At 37.7% G+C, this 26,327-nt stretch overlaps 1 protein-coding gene across 1 annotated transcript in view; it reads right to left on the bottom strand.

Annotated features, from left to right (window-relative positions):
• LOC132309035 (uncharacterized) overlaps nt 1-26,327 on the bottom strand; it is a 65,570-nt gene that overhangs the window by 25,583 nt on the left and 13,660 nt on the right. The window contains exons 6-10 of the mRNA XM_059807388.1: nt 25,214-25,956; nt 22,153-22,276; nt 21,744-21,842; nt 21,494-21,645; nt 6,701-6,836 (exon numbers count right to left, since the gene is read on the bottom strand). Coding sequence (XP_059663371.1) covers nt 6,701-6,836; nt 21,494-21,645; nt 21,744-21,842; nt 22,153-22,276; nt 25,214-25,956 — 1,254 coding nt within the window. The remainder of the gene's footprint in view (nt 1-6,700; nt 6,837-21,493; nt 21,646-21,743; nt 21,843-22,152; nt 22,277-25,213; nt 25,957-26,327) is intronic.

Genomic DNA, 26,327 nt, shown 5'->3' with positions numbered 1-26,327 from the left:
CCGGGCCTTGTAACGAGGAACTGACCCATCTGGATTATGCTTAACTATAAACACCTAACGATAACCCACAACCTTTCGTCCAATAGGAAGCAGAACCATGTCCCAAGTCTTATTTTTCTCAAGTGCTTATAGTTCTTCGGTCATAGCATCAGGCCATTGAGGTTGTGCTAGTGCATCTGTAACACTAGAAGGAACAGGAACTAAAGGAACAAAAACAAGAAAACTCCGATAGGAGAGTGAGAGAGCATAATCAGAAACAAAATTAGAAATAGAGTATGTACAAGAATGTTTACCCTTTCGAAGAGCAATGGGGCGATCATCAAGCGAAACAATAGCTTGAGAAGGCGGAGCTAGTGCCAAAGGAACAGGGTAGTCGATCGTGGGAATAGAAGCTTGTACCTACTGTCTCTGACAATAAACCTGTGTAAAAGGAACAATTCCCCCTATTGAAGGGGTATCACCAAGAGAAATCATAGAAGACGAAACAGGTGACGGTAGAGGAGTCGAAGACGGAAGAAGGTGATCATCAATTATATTCAATGGGAACCATTAACTTTAAGAACCAACAGAACCACTATAGTATGGTGTATGCTCAAAGAAAGAAACATCCATGGATATAAACCGTTGACGATTGGAGGATGGTAACACTTATAACCTTTTTGAGAGTGAGAATAGCCCAAAAACACACACTTCAAAGCCTTAGGGTCAAGCTTTGTACGAGTTTGCCCCAACTTCTAAACAAAGCACACACACTTGAAAACTCGCGGAGGAAAAAAAAAAAAAAAGATGAATTGAGATGTAAGATTAAGAGTGGGGCTGCAAAGTTAATAACCCTTGAAGTAGTCCTATTAATAATGTAAACTGCTATAAGAACTGCATCTCCCCAAAATGACTGGGGAACATTCATGCCAATGCAGATTGCTCTAGCTAAGTCAAGGATGTGATGATTCTTTCTCTCGGAACAGCCATTATGTTAAGGGATTTTAACATTAGTCATCTAATGCTCAATCCCAAATTCTGTACATAACTGCTATACCTCCCCCATAAGTGTACTCCGTACCCTGGTCAAATCTGAATTTTTTAATGGTACGACCATATTGAGTCTAAACCATTGTCATAAAATTTTTAAAAATGGTGAACACCTCATTTTTGGTTTTCATAAGATAAACCCATGTAACACGACTACGATCATCAATGAACAACACGAAATATCAAAATCCAAGACTAAAAGTAACTGGGCAAGGACCCCACACATCTGAATGAACAAGATCAAAAAGTGTTAAAGCAGATTTATTACTACTAGCAGGATAATTGGAACGAACATGTTTAGCCATGTGGCATGTCTCACAGGATAAATCTAACACTGTCACGTTACAAAATAAGAAAGGAAATAAATGTTTTAAATAACCGAAAGAAATGTCATAAACGCACGTGCTGACGCATAAGCTGGGCTTTATTAGATGAAACAGAATTAGAAAATGAAGCTGAATGTGCTTGAGGTGACATGGGAGCATCCAACAGGTATAGACCGTCCACTTCACGGCCACTACCAATCGTCCGTTTCGCCACCAAATCCTAAAAAATACAATGAGAGGGAAAGAACGTTACACTGCAATTTAATTGTTTGGTAACCCTACTAACAGAAATAAGATTTGTAGTCAACTGTGGAACACGAAGTGTATCTGACAAAGTTAATGAAGGAATAACTGATATATGACCCTTCCCAGCAATGGAAGATGGAGAGCCATCCGCAAGGCGTACCTTGCAATGGCCAGAGCAAATACTATAAGATTGGAAGAATGAAGACATACTAGTCATATTGTTTGAAGCACTAAAATCAATGATCCATGGTGTCAAAGATATAGATACGCTATGTGCAGACACAATGGTACCTGAGTGGGCATAAGTGGAGGTCGGCTGAGATAATGCCTCCATTTGGTTGAAGAATTGTTTGAAATTGTCTAAATCAGCTTGAGTTAAGATAACTTTGGCAGAAGATGTAGAGGCAGAGTTGTCAGGAGTTGACAACGAGACTGGTTATGTAACAGAATGTGCAGAGGATCAAGGCTGTTGTTTCTATTGCGGTGGGCATCCATGTAGAGCATAACAACGAGATTTGATGTGACTAATTTTTCAACAATGGTCACACTGTCCATGTTGTCGTCCCAGAGGAGAATCGGTGGTAGAGCTCTGAACTGACTGGGATGGTGCAGTTCCTAAAAGGTTGGGAACCGAATTGCCATAGCAGAACGATCAACAAAAGTAACACCTAATGGATGAGTCCAATGACTGTCATCTGACAACACATAGGAGCATGCATCCTCAAGAGTAGGGAATGAAGGTAAGCCCAATAAATGAACACAAGAATACTCAAACTCGTCGTTCAACCTGGCAAGAAACTAAAACACTCGATTCTTCTCCACATTCCCTGCATATAAAACTACATCATCTGGGTCCTTCCATGAGTGGAAGGAATCATAATATGACATCTCCTTTCAAATAGCACGAAGCTTAGCAATATAACCTGAAACTGTTAAGTCACCCTGAGAAATCCTGGTGATACATCACCCTAGCTGGAAAATCCATGCATTATTCAGTCTCTGAGAATAAGTGCGTTGAACTGAATCCCAAATCTCCTTAGCAGTCTTCATAAACATATAGCCAACGGCTATGTTTGGTTACACCGAATTGACTAGCTAAGACATAACCAAAGCGTTATCTGCAAACCACTGTGGATATGCCTTCTCTGACTTAGCTGGCTCTTTCTTAGAACCAATAATATAGCCAATCTTGCCTTTGCCACCATTGAACATCTTGGGAGAATGTGTCCAAATCAAATAGTTGGAGCCATCCAACTTCACTGCGGTGATTTGAAGTCCTGGATTTTCTGATGAATTGGTGGGAAAAATGGCACCACCATCCACAGAACTTGAGCCTAGAGAATTAACAGTTAAGGACCCTGAATCTGCCATAATCTATCACACGACAATAAAAAAAACTCCAAAAACACCAAAAATTCTGTTAATAAATCAAATGGTCTCCTCAGACCATAAACAATAACAATGTCTCCTCAGACCATTCCCGAAAAATCCAAATACATACTTTTAAGGAGCGTTGTCTGCTTACATATAGCTAGACAACCTCCTTCTTAATATTCGGAACCTCTCTGTAGACTAAAAAAAAAATTTACCCAAGCCTTTATAAGTGTTGGAGACCAACTATCCAACTTACCTAACCCTAGAAGAGTAAAAAAGAAATTGTAAAACTTAAAAATACCTGTTTTCTATCACAAAACAGCAGCACAAAAAAACATGTGTAGGCAACATCACACGATGTCACAAACAGCCTAAGGTGGCTGTCGCACGAGTAGCAAGGCTGCTAAAAGGTGTGAAAAGGTGATGGCTCTGATACCAAGTAGAAATACAGTATAAAAGAAAAAGGAGGGAATTGTGTAAAGGCTTCAATGAGATGAATCACTCATTCACAGCTCTAGTATTTATACATAAAAAGAACATATGCTCATATTACAAGAAAGGAAACAAAATCAAATCTAAATCAAATTACAGCATATTATAAAGCATATTCTATGGTATATTCTACATCATAATCAAATATCTATTAATATGGTAAGTCATTCCATAAATCGTGGCTATCATAGATGCTAATTGTTAGCATCTATGATAGCCACGATTTATGGAATGACTTACCATATTAACAGATATTTGATTATGCATATGTTAGCATTCCATAAATCGTGGCTACCATAGATGCTAACAATTAGCATCTATGATAGCCATGATTTATGGAATGACTTACCATATTAGCAAAGATTTGATTTAGATTTGATTTAGCTTCTTTTCTTGTAATATGAGCATGTGCTCTTATCTTATTTTATCTATAAATACTAGAGCTATGAATTGAGAGAGTATTATAAAAGTGATGTAGCCCTTTGGGCTCTTTGTGTCGTGTATGTAGGCCCTAGTGGCTGAACCACGTAATATCTGTATGTTCTAATTGTTTTATTTATCTCTTCGCTTTTGTTTTATGCTTTTCTACTCTAATACATGCATTATCAAATCTCTGCTAATATGGTAAGTCATTCCATAAATCGTGGCTATCATATATGTTTTGAACATTTGGAATTGAGTATTGCAATACTATTAGGACTATTGCTAGCCTGGTTTCACATCCAATCCCCTTTATATTTATAGTCTAATTTCACATTTTCTACATTTACCGCCCAATTTCACATTTTATATATTTAGCTTATAATATTCTAGATTCTAAATATTTTCTACTTTTCAAAGACAAACAATAGTATCTCAAATTACTTTTTTAATTAGGAATCCTCTATAAAAGTGCATCTTTAACCGTTTAATAAAGAGCATTTTTCGAGCTATTAATTAAGGGAATGAAATTACGTTTGGGTAATAATGCACACGTTTATTACTGTATAGGTAATACTGTAAAATTAGTAGGGTAAATTACACTTACCTCCCCTGAGGTTTGAGCAAATCTTACATGGGTGGAGCGTTTAAGGTTTATTACTTTGACTTCCCTTAAGATTATAAAAAGTCAATTATAAAAAATCAATTTTCTATCTCATCTCTCTTATTACTTTCACTCTCCTATCCACCACCGTTAGCCCTCCTAAAAAAATATTGTAAAAAAATAAATAAAATGAGTGTAAAGGCAACTTGGTCATTTTATGAAAAAATTTTACAAGTTTTGATGGAGAAAGGGGGCAATTGAGCATACACCCAAACCTCAAGGGAGGTCAAACTAATAAATCTGAAACGCTCCACTTGTGTGAGATTTGCCCAAACCTCAGGGGAGGTAAGTGTAATTTACCCAAATTAGTAATAAAGTGTTTTAAGCAATACTATTACAAACAAATTTAAAAGTGCTTTAAGTATAAAAAAGTGCTTTATATAATGCATCACCAAACACCTAACATGCTTTCTAGTGACAACACTTTTATGACAGCTCTACTGATAAAAGCATTTTTACCATTACAACAGCAACACCAAACGGATACCAAATCTGTATAGAACAGCATTTATACCAATGTCTGGCCGTAAGCCCCCTCTCTTGGATCAGAAAGTTGTAGCACACAAGTAATGCCTATTGCAGTATACATTGAACTGTTTATTGCTACATAAATGAAAAAATTACAGTAGAAGCCAATCTCTGCTACAAGTTCTGTTCATGACAACTAGGCTTTTTAAATCAAATATATTAAGGCTAAAAATCAGGACGGCTAAATAATAAAAAAGGCCAATATGCAGTGTGAGTTCTGGGGGGCAAAGGTTCTACAAGGGTGAACTGGGAAAAATACTTTAATGCACCAAATAAATTGATGACATGGTATCACCAACTGAAGCAAACAGAAAGAACGCAAGTCTTCTTACAGTAGCAAGGAAGACTAGAAATACTCCAATCTCAGTTGGAGCCTAGATTTCTAAAGGGAAATCTGGAAGATAAGAGGGGGGTCCCTTTATAAGACAACTATTAATGACAATTTCTCTAGACCAACTTTCAAGCTTCCCACAGAACATTAATGACAACTTCTACTCCCATGACAATTCAGATTCCCACACCATAATTACTACTTTGACTGCATTAATTATATCTAGACATTTTCAAGACAATTGATTGCATCACCAAGTGATTAAATGCTGACACGTAGTGATAGGACCCAGTGAAGTAAATGCACTTTTACTATGTGACATGATATAATTAGTTGGCAACACCGATGACATGGTGTCATCCGTGCAGGGAATTCTTTCTTGTAAACTGGGCATAGACCTTAGCATTACTTGCACAAATCAGGAGAGCTAGGACTAGCAACACAAATTGTAAAATAGCTACAAAGCTGTTGCATCATAAAGATGCAGTATAGACATGACTGTGGAAAGATCTAGGCGGAATTGTTAGGAAATTAGTTAGGGAGGATTTTTAGGAATTATCCATAGTTAGATAGTTGACTTTTTTTTTAAATTATGATCTGTATATATCTTTTCCTTAGATAGAATTTGTAATACACTTCTATATATATAGGCCTGTAAACTAACATATGATATTTGAAAAAGAGAATATCAGAATTTATTCTTTTTCGGCTTTGTGTTCACATCTAAAAGGAAGGGGCAAAGTCAAACATTCAATTATTATCATTTGCTAAAAAGAAAAAAAGAAAAAAAAAAATAGGTTGAAAGGTTCTAGCACCAAAAATTCTACAAATAGACGAAATAACCCATCACAGTGAGGCTTGAACTAAAGTTCGAGAAAAGATAAATTTTTTGTTGAATGAAATATTCATAATTATAAGATGATAATGATATTTCTAAGATCAGCATAAACATTTGATTCAGTTTTTTGAATTGTCAAGATTTTTAACCTCCGTATAGTGACTATTTATTTAATTTAAAACTGAAAAAATATATTTTTCTTATATTAAGAAAAGCAAATAATGTCGCATTCAATTTATTGAATTGTTAATCATTTGCATATTCAGCAAAATTAACAATCTAGTAACCACAAATACTGGTCAGAAACAGTACCTACATGGATTCATAAAAATGGATAAAACACTTAACAAATACATACAGATACAGACAGATATATTTCACATCTAGATAAAAGCTTGAAAACATCAACAAACATGTTTCTCTAACACAGTTTCTAGCAAGCTTTAACATACCTCAATTTTATCAGGTAGTTTGACCAAGTCTTTTAATAGGTGAAAAAGTTCCTTATTTGAAGAGATTTCTTGAGAATAATCATTAATGACAGAAAGTGCTTCAATTGTCCGGAGAATCAAATCAAGAACAGAGTACCTGAAATTGCATATAAAAGGACATTAGATCACAACATCATAAAGAGTTACTAAGAAAAGTATGACTAATAGATGAAGATCCTGAGCCGAGTGGTCTATGCACTTACCATAGGCGTAGACGAGAGGATGATTTAGGACTTATTATATTTTATTTTTATACTTTAGTTTACTTTCATTATTTATTTAATTGTGTTTCCTATTAGAGTCTATTGTTTTGCCTCTGTACACACACACACACACACACATATATATATGGATGATTGATACATTGTGAAGGCACTTTTCATGTATATTGATTAATTACAGATATTATCGAGATTTTTTTCCCCACTGATATAGTTGTGGACCCAGCTAAAAGTTTCCTAAGACATTGGGAACACCTGAAAAAGGAAACAAGTGGAGGAAGGTGATGAAAATCATAAAGGGTACTTTAGTCAGATTGAGGCAATCAATGGTGCATTGGAAAGTACCTTGAAGAAAAGTCAAAGAATCCTTGTTCTACTAAGCTTTGGAATTACAAGTATACTTAGGAAAGTGGTAAAATCTTATTAATGTAGTGTGGGAATTCTAAGAGTCATTCTAGATAGTCCAAAAGTCAGTCTAGAAAATTGAATAGTCATTAATAGTCTTATTATAAAAGGGACAGCCCTCTATATCTGCTGTAATCAAGTCTTATCAATATAATTTGAGTTATTTCAAAGTATAAACTTCTCTTAAGGCTTTTCTTAGATTTCCCTTTAGAAATCTAGCCTCCAACGGTGATTGGAGTATCTTTGGTATTGCTTACTGTTGTAAGAAGACTTGTGTTCATTTATGCTTGCTTCAAGTGGTATCAGAGGCTTCCATTAAGATCTGTGATTATTGCGGATCTATGGCTAGCCAAGGAAGCAAGATAGCCACAAAAGAAGACTTTCAAAATCTGAAAAATCAAATTTCTCGATTGAGCAATTTACTAGAACAATCTGGAATTATTTCTCCATTAAATATTGGACAATAGGAGAGATGCATATCAATGTGAATATTGGGCAGAACAACCTAGGGAAAGAATTCAGTAGCATAAGCAGTTCAAAAGTGCAAATTGGACTGAACAGCCTACTAGAGAAAGACAACAACATCATAGGCAGTTCAAAAGTGCAAGACAGGGTGCTGCCACATCAGTTAAACAACCGCAGAATACTTAGACTGCAAAGAACAATACTGAGGAGTCTAAATTTTGGTATTACTAACACAAGGAGCTGAGATGCAAATCTACCAAGTGTCCAATAATTTTATATAATCACAAGATCAATGCAAAACAATTCTCGCCTGAGGAAGACACTGGAAATCATGTTGATTTTGAGGATGCCAAATCAGCTTGGGATGAATTCACTGGATGGGAAAATGAAGAATGTGAAAGGCTGGAGGAAACTTCAACTTTCTTGCTTCTAGATTTTGATAAAAATGAAGAGGAATATGAAGAAAAAAATGAGGCAGAAGAGAAGTTTGAAGAAGCAGCCAATGACATATTAGAAGCTAAAGTAGCCATCATCATACAATCTGCATATCATGGAATTGTCAACAAATTTCCTGTTGACATCTTGCCGATCGCAAATCTTGGTTCTGCTAATTATTCTTCTTATTATGTGCCCAAGATTCTAATTGCAAATCTAGTAAATTGTTTCACGGGTTCTTCTTTGATCGTAGAGTTATTGACATCTCGCCGATCACAGATAAAGATGTCTATCCTTTTTATAAGACCAATATGATATTAATGACACTTGCTTTCCCTAGTATGACTTTCAAAATACCCACAAAGCTTTAATGACAACTTCTGCTATTCCCAGAACAGTTTTAGATTTCCTATACCATAATTACTACCAAATAGACTTTGACTAGACATTTCCAAGGCACCATTGATTGCCTTAATCCTAACTAAAGTACCCTTAATGATTTGCATCAGAGCCGCCTCCTCGAAGAAAACTCGCCCTCGAGTTTGAAACAATTTACCACGATCAAAGAAGAATCCGTGGAAAGCCTTGGGCACATAATCAAAAGAATAATCAGCAGAACCAGGATTTGTGATCGGCAAGATATCAACAGGAAATTTGTTGACAAATCCATGATATGCAGATTGTATGATGACAGATGCTTTAGCTTCTGAGATGTTATTGGCTGTTTCTTCAAATTTCTCCTCTTCTGCCTCATTTTTTTCTTCATATTCCTCTTCATTTTTATTAAAATCTGGAAGCGAGAAAGTTGAAGTTTCCTCCAGCCTATCGCATTCTTCATTTTCCCATCCAGTGAATTCATCCCAAGCTGATTTGGCATCCTCAAAATCAACATGATTTCCAGCGTCTTCCTCAAGCGAGAATTGTTTTGCATTGATCATGTGCTAATATAAATTTACTGGACACTTGGTAGATTTGCATCTCAGCTCCTCGTGTTTGTAGTACCAAAATTCAGACTCCTCTGTATTGTTCTTTGCAGTCCAAGTGTTCTGCACTGTTTAACTAATGTGGTAGCACCCTGTCTTGCATTTTCTAACTGCCTATGATGCTGTTGTCTTTCTCTAGTAGGTTGTTCAGTCCAATTTGCACTTTTGAACTGCTTATGCTGCTGAATTCTCCCCCTAGGTTGTTCTGCCAGATATTCACATTGATATGCATCTCTCCTATTGTCCATATTTAATGGAGAAATAATTCCAGATTGTTCTAATAAAGTGCTCAATCGAGAAATTTGATTTTGCAGATTTTGAAAGTCTTCTTTTGTGGCTATCTTGCTTCCTTGCCTAGCCATAGATCCGCAATAATCACAGATTTTACTGGAAGGCTCTGATACCACTTGAAGCAAACATAAATGAACACAAGTCCTCTTACAACAGTAAGCAACACCAAAGATACTCCTGTCACCGTCAGAGCCTAGATTTCTAAAGGGAAATCTGGGAAAACCCTTAAGAGAAGTTTATACTCTGAAATAACTCAAATTATATTGATAAGACTTTATTACAACAGATATAAAGGGTTGTCCCCTTTATAATAAGACTATTAATGACTCTTCAATTCTCTAGACTGACTTTTGGACTATCACTCTTAGAATTCCCACACAACATTAATAAGATTTTACCACTTTCCTAAGTATACTTGGTAATTCCATTTCTTCAAGGTATATCCAAGGCACCAGTGACTGCCTCAATCCTGACTAAAGTACCCTTAAAGATTTTCATCACACCCTCCTCCTTGACGAAAACTCTACCTCGAGTTTGAAATAATACACCACGATCAATGACAAGCCCGTGTAAAGCCTTCCATCCTTTCATCCTTTCTTTCTTCTTTTTCGTAAACGAACAAAACACACCAATCTGTAGTTACTAACAAAGAATCTGATTTTCAGACCTCTCTTTAGAAATTTAGTAAATTTCCGAAACCTACTTGAACACAAATCAGGAGCCAAGACCTGAAATAATCTAATTCTTGAATTTTTTTTTTGATAAGTAAAAATATATTAGAAAGACGTTCAAAAGGGAAACGCGTCCCTAATACACAAAAACGAAAGAGCAAAAGCCAAACCTATGAACCAACAGAGTCCAATAGAACAAAAAAGTCATCGATCGAGGAGCAAGCGCTGCCTCTGACATAACAAAAAAGAGAGCGTAGGATAAAAGACTTAAGGTTTGCAAAAGACAATTCCTTCCCTTCAAAGTTTCTGTTATTTCTCTCTCTCCAAATACACCACCAAACACAATATGGGGCGACCCTCCAAAAATCACAAGCATGACCAGAAACAGGGCATCTTCTCCAAGCATTAATTAATTGGAGAGAGTGCTTAGGCATTACCCACTGAACGCCAAAAATACTGAATATGAGATTCCAGCAATCAGATGCAACAGGACAATGCATAAGAAGATGGTCCACGGACTCACCATCATTTTTACAAAGACAGCACCAATTAACAATGGTATTACCTCTCTTACGCAGGTTATCCAATGTTAGAATTTTTCCCCAAGTAGCAGTCCAAACAAAGAAGGCAACTCTAAGAGGAGCTTTAGAGCGCCAAATACACTTCCAAGGGAAATCATATACAATAAAATTAGACAAACACAAGAACATGGATCGAACTTCGAATCTACCATGAAAAGAGGGAGTCCACAAAATATCATCACAACCTCTGCCAACATCCTTCTGTCTATACAACAGGTTCAAAGTGACGCAAACTTCAGCTATCTCCCAATCCTGAAAGGAACGCCTAAAACGCACATCCCACGTAACTCCACTGTTATCAAGATGATAACAGTCAATTACAAAAGCATGCTTATTTTCGGCAATGCTAAAGAGACGAGGAAAAGAAAGAGACAACAACTGATCACCACACCATAAGTCTTCCCAAAATCTAACATACATACCATTACGAACCTTGAACCGAATATGGGTGGAAAACACATCCCAACCTTTCCGAATGAACTTCCAAACGCCAACGCCCCCGGTAATAGAAACAGGACGAGAGGACAAACCTCCACTCTCTTCCCCAAAACGACACGAGATAACTCTTCTCCATTGTCGATGACGTTCTTTACCGAATCTCCATAACCACTTCCCCAATAAGGCTCTGTTGAAAAGGACTAACTCTTGGATACCTAAACCGCCAAACTTCAACAGTTTGCAAACCTGCTCCCAATTAACAAGATGATACTTAAACTCCTCTCCTTTTCCACCCCAAAGAAAGTCTCTCTGAATTTTTTCAATTCGTTCAGCAACAGAACACGGGATCTGAAATAGAGATAAGAAATATGTGGGAAGGGACGAGAGGGTGCTCTTAATAAGAGTGACCTTCCCCACTTTCGAAAGATACTGTTTTTTCCACCCCGCCAATCTTTTTTCATACCTGTTAATCACCGGATCCCAAGTCCCCACTATCCTGGAGGAGATTCCCAAAGGTAAGCCCAAATAAGGGAGTGGAAAGGCACCCACTCCACATCCAAGAACAACAACTAAAGTGGAAATATTAGAGACCTCCCCCACTGGGACAAGCACACTCTTTCCAACATTAATCTTAAGACCAGACACTGCTTGGAAGCATGTAAGAATGCACCTCAAATACCTGAGTTGGGAAACATCAGCATCACAGAAAACCAGGGTATTATCTGCAAACAACAAATGGGATATTTCAATCTGGTTAGCAACATCTCTACCAACAGTGAAGCCCCTTATATAACCCAGATTCTCCGCCTTTTTCATTAATTTACTCAATCCCTCCATGACAATAAGAAAAAGAAAAGACGACAAAGGATCTCCTTGTCTCAAACCACGCGAACTCGAAAAAAAACCAGCAGGAGAGCCATTCACAAGCACAGAGAACATAACTGATGAGATGCAAGATTCAATCCATTTTATCCATCGACCTCCGAACCCCATTCTCCGAAGCAAATAAAGAAGAAATTTCCAATTCACGTGACCATAAGCTTTCTCGATATCCAGTTTGCATAAAACACTAGGAACTTCACTCTTCAACCTGGAATCGACACATTCTCCTGCAATAAGAACAGAATCTAAAATCTGTCTACCACCAACAAAAGCATTTTGTGACTCTGAGATGATTCCATCCAAAACATTCCACATTCTAAGAACAAGAACCTTGGCAATAAGCTTATACATACACCCCACTAAACTGATTGGCCGAAAGTCCTTAATGTCAGAGGCGTTGCTCTTCTTAGGAATAAGAGCTATAAAAGATGCATTTAATGATTTCTCGAATGTGCCATGAGAATAAAATTCCTGAAAAGTGCCCATTACCTCATTACGCACCACCTCCCAACTCGCTTTAAGAAACCGCATAGTGAATCCATCTAGCCCTGGAGCTTTATCACCATTACAACTGGATAACGCCTTAAGAACTTCCTCTTCAGAGAAGGAACCTCAAGCATATCACTATCCAGCGTAGAAATAGCACTAAAGTGCAAACCATCAAGTTTTGGTCTCCATTCCAAGGTTCTAATAAAAAGAAACAATACCCCCACGCACCTCATCTTCTTTCCACAGCTCTGAACCATTCACACGAATACGCCCAATATTATTGTATCTTCTATGAGCGTTAGCAAGTCTGTGAAAGAATTTAGCATTACGGTCACCTTCTTTAAGCCACAAAGCCCGAGATTTCTGACGCCACAATATCTCCTCCATAGTAGCAATCTCAACAAAAGTCGCCTGACAAGACGCTCTTCTAGAGCGAAGAGAATCCGTATCTTGCCCTGTCTCATCAAGACGATCAAGATCAGCGATATTAGCCAGGACTCTATTTTTCTTCCATTCAAGATTCCCAAACACTTCTTTATTCCATTTCTTAAGCTCAGATTTGAGAGTCTGAAACTTCTTAGCAAGCACGTAGCTATTAGAGCCAGTAAGCCTTGTTTCTTCCCACCAGGACTGGACCTTCCCTTGGAAGTCCTCAGCTCTCAACCACATATTTTCGAAACGAAATGGAGTCCGTCTAGATCTCATGCCTCCACAATCAAGAACTAAGGGCACATGATCAGACATGACTCTAACCAAAGCTGACTGAGTGACATCCGGAAACTTCTCCTCCCAATCTCCAGAAATCAGGAATCTATCAAGCCTTGATAAAGTAACTGGGTCTCTGCCACTAGACCAAGTGAAAGATGCCCCTTCCAAAGGCAAGTCAATAAGAAGGTGACCATCAATAAAGTCAGAGAACTGGGTCATCTCTGAAGACCACCTCCCCCCTGTGGATCTTTCAAATGGAGACCGAACAGAATTGAAATCCCCGCCTAAGCACCAAGGCAACGGCCACAAATCCTTAATGTAACTGAGTTCTTGCCAAAAAGCAGGTCTAACACAATCAATAACGGGTCCATAAACTCCAGAAAATACCCAACTGAAGTTATCATCTTCCATCTGAAACACGCAAGTCAAAGAAAATAGCCCTTTCCAGATATTCGTTCTAGACATCCATCTACGATCCCACATAATAAGAATACCGCCTGATGTACCATAGGCGTTCAAAGCTTCCCAATCCACGAACCTACTTCCCCAAAGGCTTCTAACCACGGCATCAGAAATAGAAGCCAACTTGGTTTCTTGCAAGCAAATAACATAGGCATTCCACTTCTTCAAAGCAACTTTAACCACCTTTCTTTTGTCCAGATCATTTAATCCACGGACGTTCCATGTAATAATTCGTATCTTCATTGAGAACCAAAGATAATTAGTGCCCCTCCTCCCTGCTTCCCACTTCTAGTCCTTCCCCTTTCTTTATTCACCCCATCCTTCCCTTCGTAATTGATATTGGAAATAAGGTTCTTAACCTCCTGATCACCTTTCCGATGTGCATGTTTCTTATTTTTAACAACTTTTGTACTTTTAAAGGTCTCTACATTATTGTTTCCTGCCACAATATCATGAAGAATGATTTGTGTTCGATCATCATCTCCTTCCGAGGAGACACCCAAAGCTTCGCTGACCTCGCCAATATTATCCAACACCCAGTCCATACCCATATCATTAACTGTCTCTAAGCAATCAGGGTGCACAGTTGCTAAGGGTTCCATAATGTCCACATCAGATTGATCAACATCCCAGGCAAGAGGACAAATCTGTTGAGACTAATCATCAAAGTCCTCCCCTTTGCTTTCAGCACTGTTCTGATTCTTGAATTGGAACACCACCTTATTATATGTTGCGCCAAAAATTCATCCCAAATCAGATTGATGGGGAACGAGCCATAATGATTTTCATGGATGATGAGTCTGCACATGTTCAAGCTCTACTTTTGGAAATGGGGAAAAGAAAGATAGGATTAGGGGATTTAGTATATTAGGGATTTAGTATATGCTTATGGTTATTTTTAGTAATGTTTTAATTTTAAGGATATTTTAGGATTTTATTATCTAGGGTTTCGTTATTATTTTGCCTATATAAAGGCTCTTTTGTAATATGAGGATTCAGTTTTTGAGAAATTGAATATTATAGTTGAGTTTGTGAACCCCCTTTGCGTCTCTTCTTCCTCTTGTTCTTGCTGTTCTTAATCCCTCCGTTTACTTTTCCTACCTCCTTCACTCTGATTCTCATCCCTATTCTTCTGTCTTCTCACCTCCTTCATCTAGCCTCATCTTATCGTCTCATTCTCATCCCCTTCTTTCTTTCTAGTTACTATAAGTTACTACTTGTCCTGCGTCAGTCAGAGCAAAACGATCAAGTTCATCAGTGCAAAGTATCCAAGTAACTAGTGATCACAATCACCACAGCCATTACAAGTACCAAAACAGGAAATCCCTTCAGCCCTAAACCATTTAATTAGTTACTGTTCACGACCTCATCTACTGTTTCCATCAGCCCACAAAACCCAAGCAAGCCTACTGCCTTCAACTTCACCCATAACCTAGTTGGAAACCATTATCAAACCCCAACCTGAAGATCCACAAAACCCAAAGCCCACTCCACAAAATGAGTCGCCGGAATAGCTTCTGTATCAGTTTGGTAGCACTTGAACAGTCACGTTGTCTAAAAAAAATTAATAAGAAAACATCACAGATCATTATTGCCAGTGTTCTCTCATCGCCATCACCATAGTTCGCTGTATTGTCGCTGAGATTTTCAATCCTCGCTGTCATCACTCTGTAGCTTTAGTCAAATTTTGGTAAGTCAAATTTGGTTATTGTCAGTATCGCCACTTCAGCATAGAATACAGGGATTGATTTTGGAAAATCAACTTTTGATTATCGCGATATTTGCAATCATTATTGTCACTGAAATTTCAGCGCGACTGAATTTGGAAAGTCAACATTGGATTATACCTTCTGGTTTGGAAAGATCGGATTTGAAAATCAGAATTGGTTTGGAAAGGATAGATTTGGTTTCTCTTATAAACCAGATTCTACCCACCCCAAATCAATTAAAACAATTTGACCTGGTCCAGGAAGCAAGTTCAGAACAAGGCCAGCCCAGTACAACAGTGATCCAGAAACAGAAGAAGAAAAGAAACAGCAGTCAAGAGAATTGGATCAGATTGGTTTGGCCAATTCTAAAACCAGCCCAGAAACAGTTCAGCAATCTTCAACAGGAAACCAGTGCAGCAGAACCAAAAAAAAAAGTTCAGAAAATTATTTCAAAGTGGGATTGATCAACTTCAGCTTTTGGAGACACTTTTTGGAGCTTTCTTTTTTGGATAGCTGGATTGGACTTCGGTAAAGGTAAGCCCTACTTCACTTGAAAATTGAATTCAATAGTTTGATCTGTTCGAAGTCCATAAATTTGCAAGAAGGTCCTGACTTTAACTGAAAATTTCTTGACCTCTTAAACTTCAGTACCTCACGGCCATTTGTTGTTCGTCACCACTACCACTAAATTCTGCACATTATTGCACTTATCAAAAAAAAATAATTCTGCCCATTTTTACCAAGCTCTCCTGCATTTCAATTTCTACTATGAGCATTATGGTATTTTTTAATTTTGGATTACTTGATTCAATTTGAGTAATATATTGGCATTCCTTTATTATCCATTGTCATTATTCATAATGAGAAAAACCAGTTTCACAGAGAGTCGAGTCCAAAATTATGCTAGGAGAACTCAAGTTGTTTAACCACATCGAGTCTTAGAATGCAAGTATCCTCCACCTAAGTACTTAGATGTTGTGAATAAAATCAAACCATTCCCTAGCCATGTGAGAAATTGGAAAGAACATGAGACCTATTACAATGTCTTGACATGCATTGCATCAGTTCTCTTACAGAAAGATGATTGGAGATGCACCCATCTATTCCATACACGTCTCCAATGCGGAGATAAAGTTTGTAAAATCATCAATGATAAAGGAAGTTCAATAAATGTAGTGTCAAATACAGGGGTTGATAGAATGAAGCTTCAACCTGAACCTCATCCACAGCCATATAGAGTGGCCTGGGTAGAAGAAACTTCCTTTATTGTTTCTGAAAGGTGCTTAGTTCCAATTCAAATGGGTGACTACTCTGGCATGATTTGGTTCAATAAATGTAGTGTCAAATTCAGGGGTTGATAGAATGAAGCTTCAACCTGAACCTCATCCACAGCCATATAGGGTGGCCTGGGTAGAAGAAACTTCCTTTATTGTTTCTGAGAGGTGCTTAGTTCCAATTCAAATGGGTGACTACTCTGGCATGATTTGGTGTGATGTCTTACCCATGTACTTCTTGGTCGCCCATGGATAGGTGATTTAAATGTGAATCACTGTTGTAGAGAGAATACGTATACCTTCAATTATAATGGCAAAAATATCAAGTTAAATCCCGCAAAGCCATTAGAAAGGGACTCTAAGGCACAATATAGGCCCTCTCCTCAGCCTTGTGTTGATGAACTCATGTTAACAAGCAAAATGGCAAAAGAAGTTTTTCAGGTTCCATTTGAAAATATGTTTAAATGTCAACCACCTGAATCTAATGTCCCACATCATCCGATTCATCCCATTCTAGATAATCGTGTAGAGGATGTTAGAATTCATGACTCACACACTTCTATTGTTTCAGGTAGGGACGTTAAGTATGCAGACTATTTTTGGAAAACACTTTGGGCATCTTTGGGCACTAATTTGAAATTTTCCTTGGCATTTTGTCCTGACAGAAAATTTGAGCTTGTTAATCATGGTATAGGAAAGTTGGTTAGTTATCTTGTAAGAGTGCCCTTAAACACTTCAGATTTTTCGTTCTCTGTTGTGGAGTTTGCATATAATAGCTTGGTCAATTGGTCTGCAGGAAGTTGTTATTTTGGGATTATACCTCCAATTTTCCTTTGCCATCCCATTGACTTTATTTTGTTACCTCCACATCCTTGTTCATTTAAAATCTCCGATTCCTTTGTCAGGTATGTCCATGAGCTTCACCCCGATATAAGATGACAAATTATTTTGAGTAATAAAAATTATGAATTTATTGCATATGCTCATATTAGGAATCAGACGTTCATTATAGGAGATTTTGTTTTTATTTGTGCATCACCACAACCTTATAACTCCTTTGAGACTTTGCAAGCCCAAATCATTCGATATCTCTACATCACTCCCAATTATGGACCTTATGCATATTTATTTTACTTGATATCGGATAATAGTATTAGTCCAATTTTTCATGTGGAGTATTTGATGCCTAACCAAGGTACCTTTGAGCCTCTTGAGTTGTTAGTTTGTGGTTTTACAGGTGGAATTACACTTTCTTCAGCAGCAGTACTTGTCCTCCTTTCATGTCAACTATGGCATTTAAATTCAATTAAGGATGTTTTTGACGGTCAGAGTGAGTCGCAATGGATGTATTTTCCATCTTCAGATGTTTCATGGATTACAGAAGAGTCTTGCCGTGTTGAACCGAGCTATTTCGAGCAGTACTTTTCACTTTACTCTTCCGGGAAGAGTTCTTTTCAGCCGAGGAGAATTGATGGGGAACGAGCTATAATGGTTTTCATGGATGATGAGTCGCACATGTTCAAGCTCTACTTTTGGAAAAGGGGAAAAGAAAGATAGAACAAGGGGATTTAGTATATTGGGGTTTTATTTATGCTTATGGTTATTTTTAGTAATGTTTTAATTTTGAGGATATTTTAGGATTTTATTATCTAGGGTTTTGTTATTATTTTGCCTATATAAAGTCTCCTTTGTAATATGAGAATTCAGTTTTTGAGAAATTGAATATTATCGTTGAGTTTGCGAACTCCCTTTGTGTCTCTTCTTCCTCTTGTTCTTGCTGTTCTTAATCCCTCCGTCTATCTATCCTACCTGCTTCAATCTGATTCTCATCCCTATTCTTCTGTCTTCTCACCTCCTTCGTCTAGCCTCATCTTATCTTCTCATTCTCATCCCCTTCTTTCTTTCTAGTTACTATAAGTTACTAATTGTCCTGCGTCACAGATCACAAGTATGAAATTCATGATCTCTCAGCTCCAAGAAGAAAGAAGATTCATTTTTAACCAAATTATCCAAGTAAACTCCATCTGTTCTACTGTCTAATGCACCGGTTACCGTTGGAAATGCAATGGTCTTATCTTCAAATGTTCCACCTATTTGTTTGTTGACAAACATAAGCTCTGAAATTCCTACAACTTGGGAATCAGCCTAATATATTTGCTTCAATTTCTTCAATGGTTCCCACTTTTTCACCTCAAATCCATGATATACAAACTTAATAATTATAGCTTCCTCAGTTTCTGACAAGTTCTCGGATGCTTCTTCAGACTTTTCCTCTTCTGCCTTAACTGTCTCTTGTCAAATTCTGGAAGTGAGGAAGTTGAGATTTCCTCCAGTGTCTCACCTTCTTCATCCGTCCATCCAGTAAGTTCATCCCAAGTTGGAGTGACATCCACAAAATCAACACAATTTCCAACATCTTCCTCAACGATGAGTTGTTTTGCATTGATCACAAAATTGTCTAAAATTATTGGACACTCGGCAAATTTGAGTCTTGAATCCTCACGTGTAGGACCAAAATTCAGAATCTTGGGCATGGTTCACCATTGATGTCCATGTGCGTTGTGATCTGGCAGCACTCTGCTTTAGACTTCTAGACTGCATACGGCATTTAATCTCTCTGCAGCAGGCTGTCTTACCCAATTTTCACTTTGATATGCATCCATTCACTGCCCTCATCTCCCAATGTCCAGATTTAGAGGAGTAATGATTCCATATTGTTCTAACATAGTGCTCAGTAGAGAAAGTTGCTGGTGGAGGTTCCCCAAATCTTCTTTTGTAGCCACATTACCAGCATTTAGTACTTGAGATGTTTCTGTATTGCCCACTTGGTTGTTTCCTTGCCCAGCCATAGATCCGCAAATCACAGATCTAAGAGGAAAGGCTCTGATACGACTTGAAGTAAACAGAAAAAGAAAGAATTATTCTTACAATCACCGTTGGAGCCTAGATTTCTAAAGGAAAATCTGGGAAACAGCCTGAAGAATTGTTTATAACTGATAATAACTCAAAATATATTGATAAGACTTGATTACAACAGATAAAGAGGTCTGCCCTTTTTATAAGACCACTATTAATGACACTTGCTTTCCCTAGTATGACTTTCAAAATGCCCACAAAGCTTTAATGACAACTTCTGCCTTTCTTCAGAACAGTTTTAGATTTCCTATACTATAATTACTACTAAATAGACTTTGACTGGACATTTCCAAGGCACCATTGACTGCCTCAATCCTGACTAAAGTACCCTTAATGATTTGCATCAGAAGGGCAAGGAGAACCAGAAATTTATAGAAAGTTTTGATTAAATACTAATTTTTCAGCAACTTTACAATTTTCAGCAACTTTTCTTTATTTTTGATTTTTATTTATATTTGGTAGTTAGCTTATCTAAGGTTTATATAAAGCCTTGTAAATGCTAGGGTTTGGAACTTTAGTTGAAGAGATTTATTTTAGAAACAAATCAAAACTTTCTAGTTTCCTATAACATTGGGAACACCCGAAAAAGGAAACTTTCAGCTGGGTCCACAGCTACATCATCCTCTATTCTTCTTCTCCCTCTGTCTCTTCTTCTTCCTCTGCATCAGCAGTGGCCTGAGATTGTTGGAGTATATTGCTGGGTCTGTTCGGGATGCAGTGGGTTATGCCTTGTTCCTCAAGAGGCTTGACAGAGGCTTGGAGAGGGTGTACAGTGGATGCCCAAGCTCGTGACTTTTGGAGGATTGCACCCTTATGTGTATGGTGGTATTTATGACTACAATGGAATAGGAGATCCTTTGAGGGAGAGGAGACTCCTGTTGGGGCGCTGAAGTTCTCTGTCCTTAGTTGGGTGTCGTTGAGAGTTTAGGGGCACTATTTGGCCTTGTGTAGTTTTTGTGGGATTCAATCCCTGTTTGATCACATTCTTTCTTCCAATACAATATTACTTATCAAATAATAATAATAATAATAATAATAACATCGTTCCAATTTAATTGATGAAACCCCATAATCGATATTGATCCTCAACCCAAAGATAACTTGAAAACGCACCAGCACACACCTATATAGCTCAACTAATCCTCTACCGTCTCATAAGAAACAATGGCATCGTCTGCAAAAAAGGAGGTGAGTGACCTTTGACTAGTTAGGAGTGCCCTACCCACCCTGAATCCTCTAATGTACCCCACCACCTCAGCCCTCCTCGTCAATCTGCTAAAAGCTTGCATTACAATGACAAAGAGATATGGAGAAATGGAGATGTTGATTCCATTTGGTGTGCGCGTGCGCACGCATGGGCGTCTGTGTATATGAACTATAACTGCATGTGGCTTCTATCTGTTGCAGTTATATTATAAAAAAGGAAATCAACGTCATAAATTTGCCGCCATTTCTAGGGAAGGTCAATGGAAATAAAAAGCCATGTATGCCAGAAGTGTCATCATATGACCTCCCAAAAACAAAAAACCGTGTCAGGTTATAAACCCCCACCCCCCCTCTCCCTCTCTCAAAAAAAAAAAAAAATAATCAAACACCACAGAATTAAAAAATAGTTAGATAATAAATAATTAAATAAGCGGACACACACACAAAACCAACCTAACAAACATCAGAGGCAAAAGAGAGGCAGTAATAACACCATATATCCAACAAAAAAAAAAAAAAAAAAAAAGACATGACAAGGGCATCATTGGCACCCAAATTACCCAAGCTCCTATGAACTAGAAGTTTGAGCCCTTTATTACCAACAAAACAAACTCATACCTTTCAGTTATTCTTTCTTCTTTTAATTTGCTCATCTCAAAGGCCAAGAGATTGAACAGAAGATTTGGAAGACCCAACTTCATCAATGTTGGTAGAAGAGCATCAATCACTTTCTGCTCACTTTCCAAGATGGCTAACAGCAAGCCAACACTCTGAAAATGAAAGTTTATTTTAGACATTGACTAGCAGAAAAGTAAGTAATTTTAAGTTTCAACTTCCCAAGGATAATAATTATCACATGTAAATATACCAATATAAAGATATCAATTATTAACATGAAAGAGATATAAACCACTAAAGCCACAACCGATATTAAGGCGAAATCACCTGTACAGGCAAGCTTTACAAACTACAAATGATGACAAACAAGAATTCATATTTCCCAAAAATATCTTCAAAGAATATAACACTATGGAGAATGAGTCCAAACTCCAAAATATTTTTTTTCCCCTGAATGTGTTCTTATTACAAAAAAATATACAATGAATACAAAAGAGTGTGAGGGAAACCCTCAAACAAAACAAAAGCCCACAAAAGGGCAAGATATAAAAGTGAAACACTAATGATTTTTAAACAGGTGAATCAAATCCCCATTTACAATAAAATCTGCAGATCATACAAAGCAAAAAACCAAATAAAGATAGAATCTCCAAACAAACAGAAGAAGCAATGTCCTCAGCATTCCTTCTTGAATCTTCATGAATTTTTCTATTCCTTTCACACCAAATACTCCATAAAGCAGTAACAGTAACAAAGAAAGCTCTCACCAACTTTCTTCTCAAACTAGAAGAGGAATAATTCAGAATCCAGTGAACAGATTGGAAAAAAAAAAAATGCAATATATAATACTAAAATAATAAATAAAGTAAAAGTAAAAGTAATTGTTTCAATCTGAGAGAAAAAGTTACATCTCTTTGAATATCCTCGACTAAGAAGCACGGGTACAGACACAAAGCACATATCATGGTAACTAATGAGCTATAACAATATTTCTTTTAAGTAAATGAGAAAAGGAGAGAATTGGCTGAAGTAGAATTTCTAAACCCTTATACTAAATTTTGTTATAATCAAAACCCAGAACTAACATAATATAAAAGTTGCACACACACCCACACACACACAAAGAGTAGGCTGGAGTATAATTTCTAAACCCCTTCCAAAAGATTAGAGCACTGTTCAAGAAAAAAAAAAAGGAAGAAGATTATGCTAGGAGAGAGAATTAATTAAAGATAGAAATAAACAAAGAAACTATGACAATGGATTTTGTTGAGAAATTAGGCTTTGTTGTAATAAAAATGAGAATTTGTAGAGGAAGAAAAGGGGGTTTGTGATGAGAAGAAGAAATAAAAAAGTAAAAAATACAGACACAGGATTTGTTAAAGAAGGAGAAGGATGCTGACAATCATCAATTTTTTGGCTGTGCGGGAAAGTGAACCTACGTTCTTGAAAGCGATAAATTGCCAGTGAATATAACAACAACCACCAATCCTTTTCCCAATTACTTGGAGCGGCTACATGAATCCTATGTTTCCAAATTGCCAAGGTGAATAGAAGGATAAATTTTTCATATCCAACTTGATCAAAGAGACCATTCAAGTGGTTGGATCCGATAATGTGCTCCAAGTTAACCGCCAATGCTCCCATTTATAGTAATACTTGATTGTTTATTGAGACCCAATTTCCAAACAAGGTTTGGACTCCTTGTGTGATGCATACCCTCAACCTTGCTTTGAAAAACATTTGTGCACCCAAAAATACCAAAGCCAATGAAGTTGTTTATCAAGAATGTCATTGGATTACAACTTATGTCAGAGATTGTGTGGTTATTAAAAAATTTATATTGAATCATTCCCATAAGATTGGCAATATTTAATGACCATGTGAAGTTGAAGATGCTTATTGTTGCAGACACATTTTGCTTTGGCTATTGTGGTGCTTAAAAGATTTTAAGTGAGGTTTCCAAAACATGGTCATTGGTGAACGTTAGTTTTCTTATAGGGAAGAAGATGTTGGAAAGGTCATATTTGTCAAGGCAAAAATATTAAATGATTATTGGTGGGATGAGATTGATTACATACTTACCTTTACAAAGCCAATTTATGATATGATTAGGAGGGCCGATATAGATTATCCTTGTCTTCACTTGGTGTATGATACATGGGATTCCATGATACACAAAGTAAAGGCCACTAGTTATCATCATGATAAAAAATGAGAAGATGAGGAATCTACGTTCTTTTTAGTGGAGCACCAAATTTGATTGGTAGATGGAGTACGAGCAACACACCGCTCCATTGCTTAACACACTCCTTGAATCCTAGATAACTTTTAAAATTCTGTACATTATTTAGGATCTAATTCGAGAGTGAGCCTTGGTGCATCGGTAAGGCTGCTACATTGTCAACTCGAGGTCATGGGGGCGAATAACAGAAACAGCCTCTCCACATGCGTGGGTAAGGCTGCGTACATTTGACCCTCCCCAAACCCTGCATTGGCGGGAGCCTCGTGCACTGGGTTGGCATTTTATTTAGTTTCTAATTTGAATTTCAAGTTTCAATATACTTGAGAATTAATAAATTCGTCAAATTAAATTTTAACTGTGATTTTTCCACTTGTAGGTTTTATATCTCGCAATGGAATCAAGAGTCTCCCAATCGTGTTCCTCCACATCAGGATGAAGAGATTTCAAGTTCAAGAGAAAAATGCTTCCAAAGATTCTTTATTAATCCAGAGGAGAGAAGAAAGGCAAAAGATGAGTACACTTGTTTTTCAGCGAGTAGTAAAGAATTTGCATCAGTTGATTCCTTAAAGAATAGAGCAAATTGGTACAGCAAATTGGTGGGTTTTCTATGGAGCTTCGGCAACCCCTAGTCCAATTTTGGCTTTGAAGGTACTTGGCTTCCTTGTTCTTCCACCTGTTATGAGAAGAAATGGAGCAAATACTCTTTAAAGAGAAACAAGATAACAGCACAAAGAGCCAAAGATTTAGTATTTGTACATTTCAATCTTCATTTTTTATCAAGAAAAACTCCAAAATATTTTTTTTTTTTTTTTTTTGATAAGTAAAATGTATTAAAAGGCGTTCAAAAGGGGAATGCGTCCCAAGCTATACAAAAAACTGAAACTATGATCTCAAGGGGCCCAAAAAGTCCACAATATCTTCAATGGAGGAAAAATCTCTCCCCCAACCCCAACAAAAAAGAGTACAAATAATAGAGAATTTCAACAGCCCAATGGAGGACTCCTTCCCATCAAAAGATCTTCTATTCCACTCTTTCCAAATGCTCCACCAAACACAAAAGGGGGTTACCCTCCAGAAGACTCTCGCCTGAGCCCCCACCCATTGGCCCCTCCAAATATCCAGCAATTCCCGAGATGTCCAAGGCATAACCCAATGAATACCAAACAAATCAAAAATGAGACTCCAACAATCATGAGCCACAGGACAATGTAGCAACAGGTGATCCACTGACTCCCCATTCAACTTACAAAGACAACACCGATTAACAATAATATGTCTTCGCTTCCTCAAGTTATCCGAAGTCAAAATCTTGCTCCAAGCTACAGTCCACACGAAAAAGGCCACCCTAAGAGGCGCCTTAGACAACCACACCATCTTCCACAGGAAGGAAGCGCCATGAAAACCAGAAAGGCATACAAAAAAAGACCGGACCTGGAACATCCCCTAAGAAGAGTGCACCCAAAACAGGGAGTCAACACCAGTGCCCTCCACCTCCTGTCTGTACAAGAGAGCCAACAAGCCAGTGATCATCCAACTCCCAATCCTGAAAAGATCGCCGGAATCGCACATGCCAAGATAACCTCCCGCTATCAAGGCGATAGCAGTTAGCAACCATATCATGTTTGTCAACAGCAATCCTGAACAGCCTTGGAAACAAAAGAGCCAGAGGCCTATCCGCGCACCAAGGATCCTCCCAAAACCGGACAAACCTTCCATCCCGAACTTTGAATCTAACATGTTTGGAAAACTCGTCCCATCCTTTTCCAATGGCCCTCCACACCCCTACTCCACTAGCAGACCTGACTGGCCTAGCTGACCACCCCCCTCTCTCCTCCCCAAAGCGACAGGAAATAACCCTTCTCCATAATCTATGCCTTTCACTGCCAAATCTCCAAAGCCACTTACCGAGGAGAGCACTGTTAAAGGGGGCCAATCTCCTAATCCCAAGGCCGCCCAACTGAAAAGGCCTGCAAACCTGCTCCCATCTGACCAGATGATACTTAAACTCCTCTCCACGATCCCCCCAAAGGAAGTTTCGTTGTAACATCTCCAGACGGCCAACAACGAAGGCTGGAACCCGAAAGAGCGAAAGGAAATACATTGGAAGGCTTGACAAGACGCTTTTCACTAACGTAACTTTACCACCCTTGATTCCTTGGAAGGTAGTTAAATACTTGAGATTGAAAATCTTTCTCTTGATGAACCAGATTTGGAGGTCGTACTATTTACCAATGAGGATGATGGAAATGATTATGGGCTCTTAGAAGATCCATGAATGAAAAGGATTATGGAGTTCCTAGGGTTTTTTTTTTTTTTTTTGGGGTCTCTCTTTTGTATGTATATTTTGTTATTGAATCTATGACTTATGCGATTAATAACAAAAATGTTTACTTTTCTTTCTCTCTCTCTTTTTTTTTTTTTTTTTTTTTTTGGGGGGGGGGGGGGGGGGGGGGGGGGTGATGAACATGTTGAAGGTTTACTTTATCCTATTTGTATATTTTTGTTTATAAGTTTCTTTGGTGCTTGACTGCTCAAATAATGATTGACTAATAATTTTGTTCTAAAAAATTATTGAATAACTTTCAAAGAAAT

This window comes from Cornus florida, unplaced genomic scaffold (assembly GCF_030987335.1).
Source record: "Cornus florida cultivar Cherokee Brave unplaced genomic scaffold, ASM3098733v1 CherokeeBrave_3.0.0_Hap2_Chr05, whole genome shotgun sequence".
Taxonomy (NCBI): Eukaryota; Viridiplantae; Streptophyta; class Magnoliopsida; order Cornales; family Cornaceae; genus Cornus; species Cornus florida.
The sequence above is the reverse complement of the archived record's forward strand: the minus strand, read 5'-3'. Positions and strand labels throughout refer to the sequence as shown.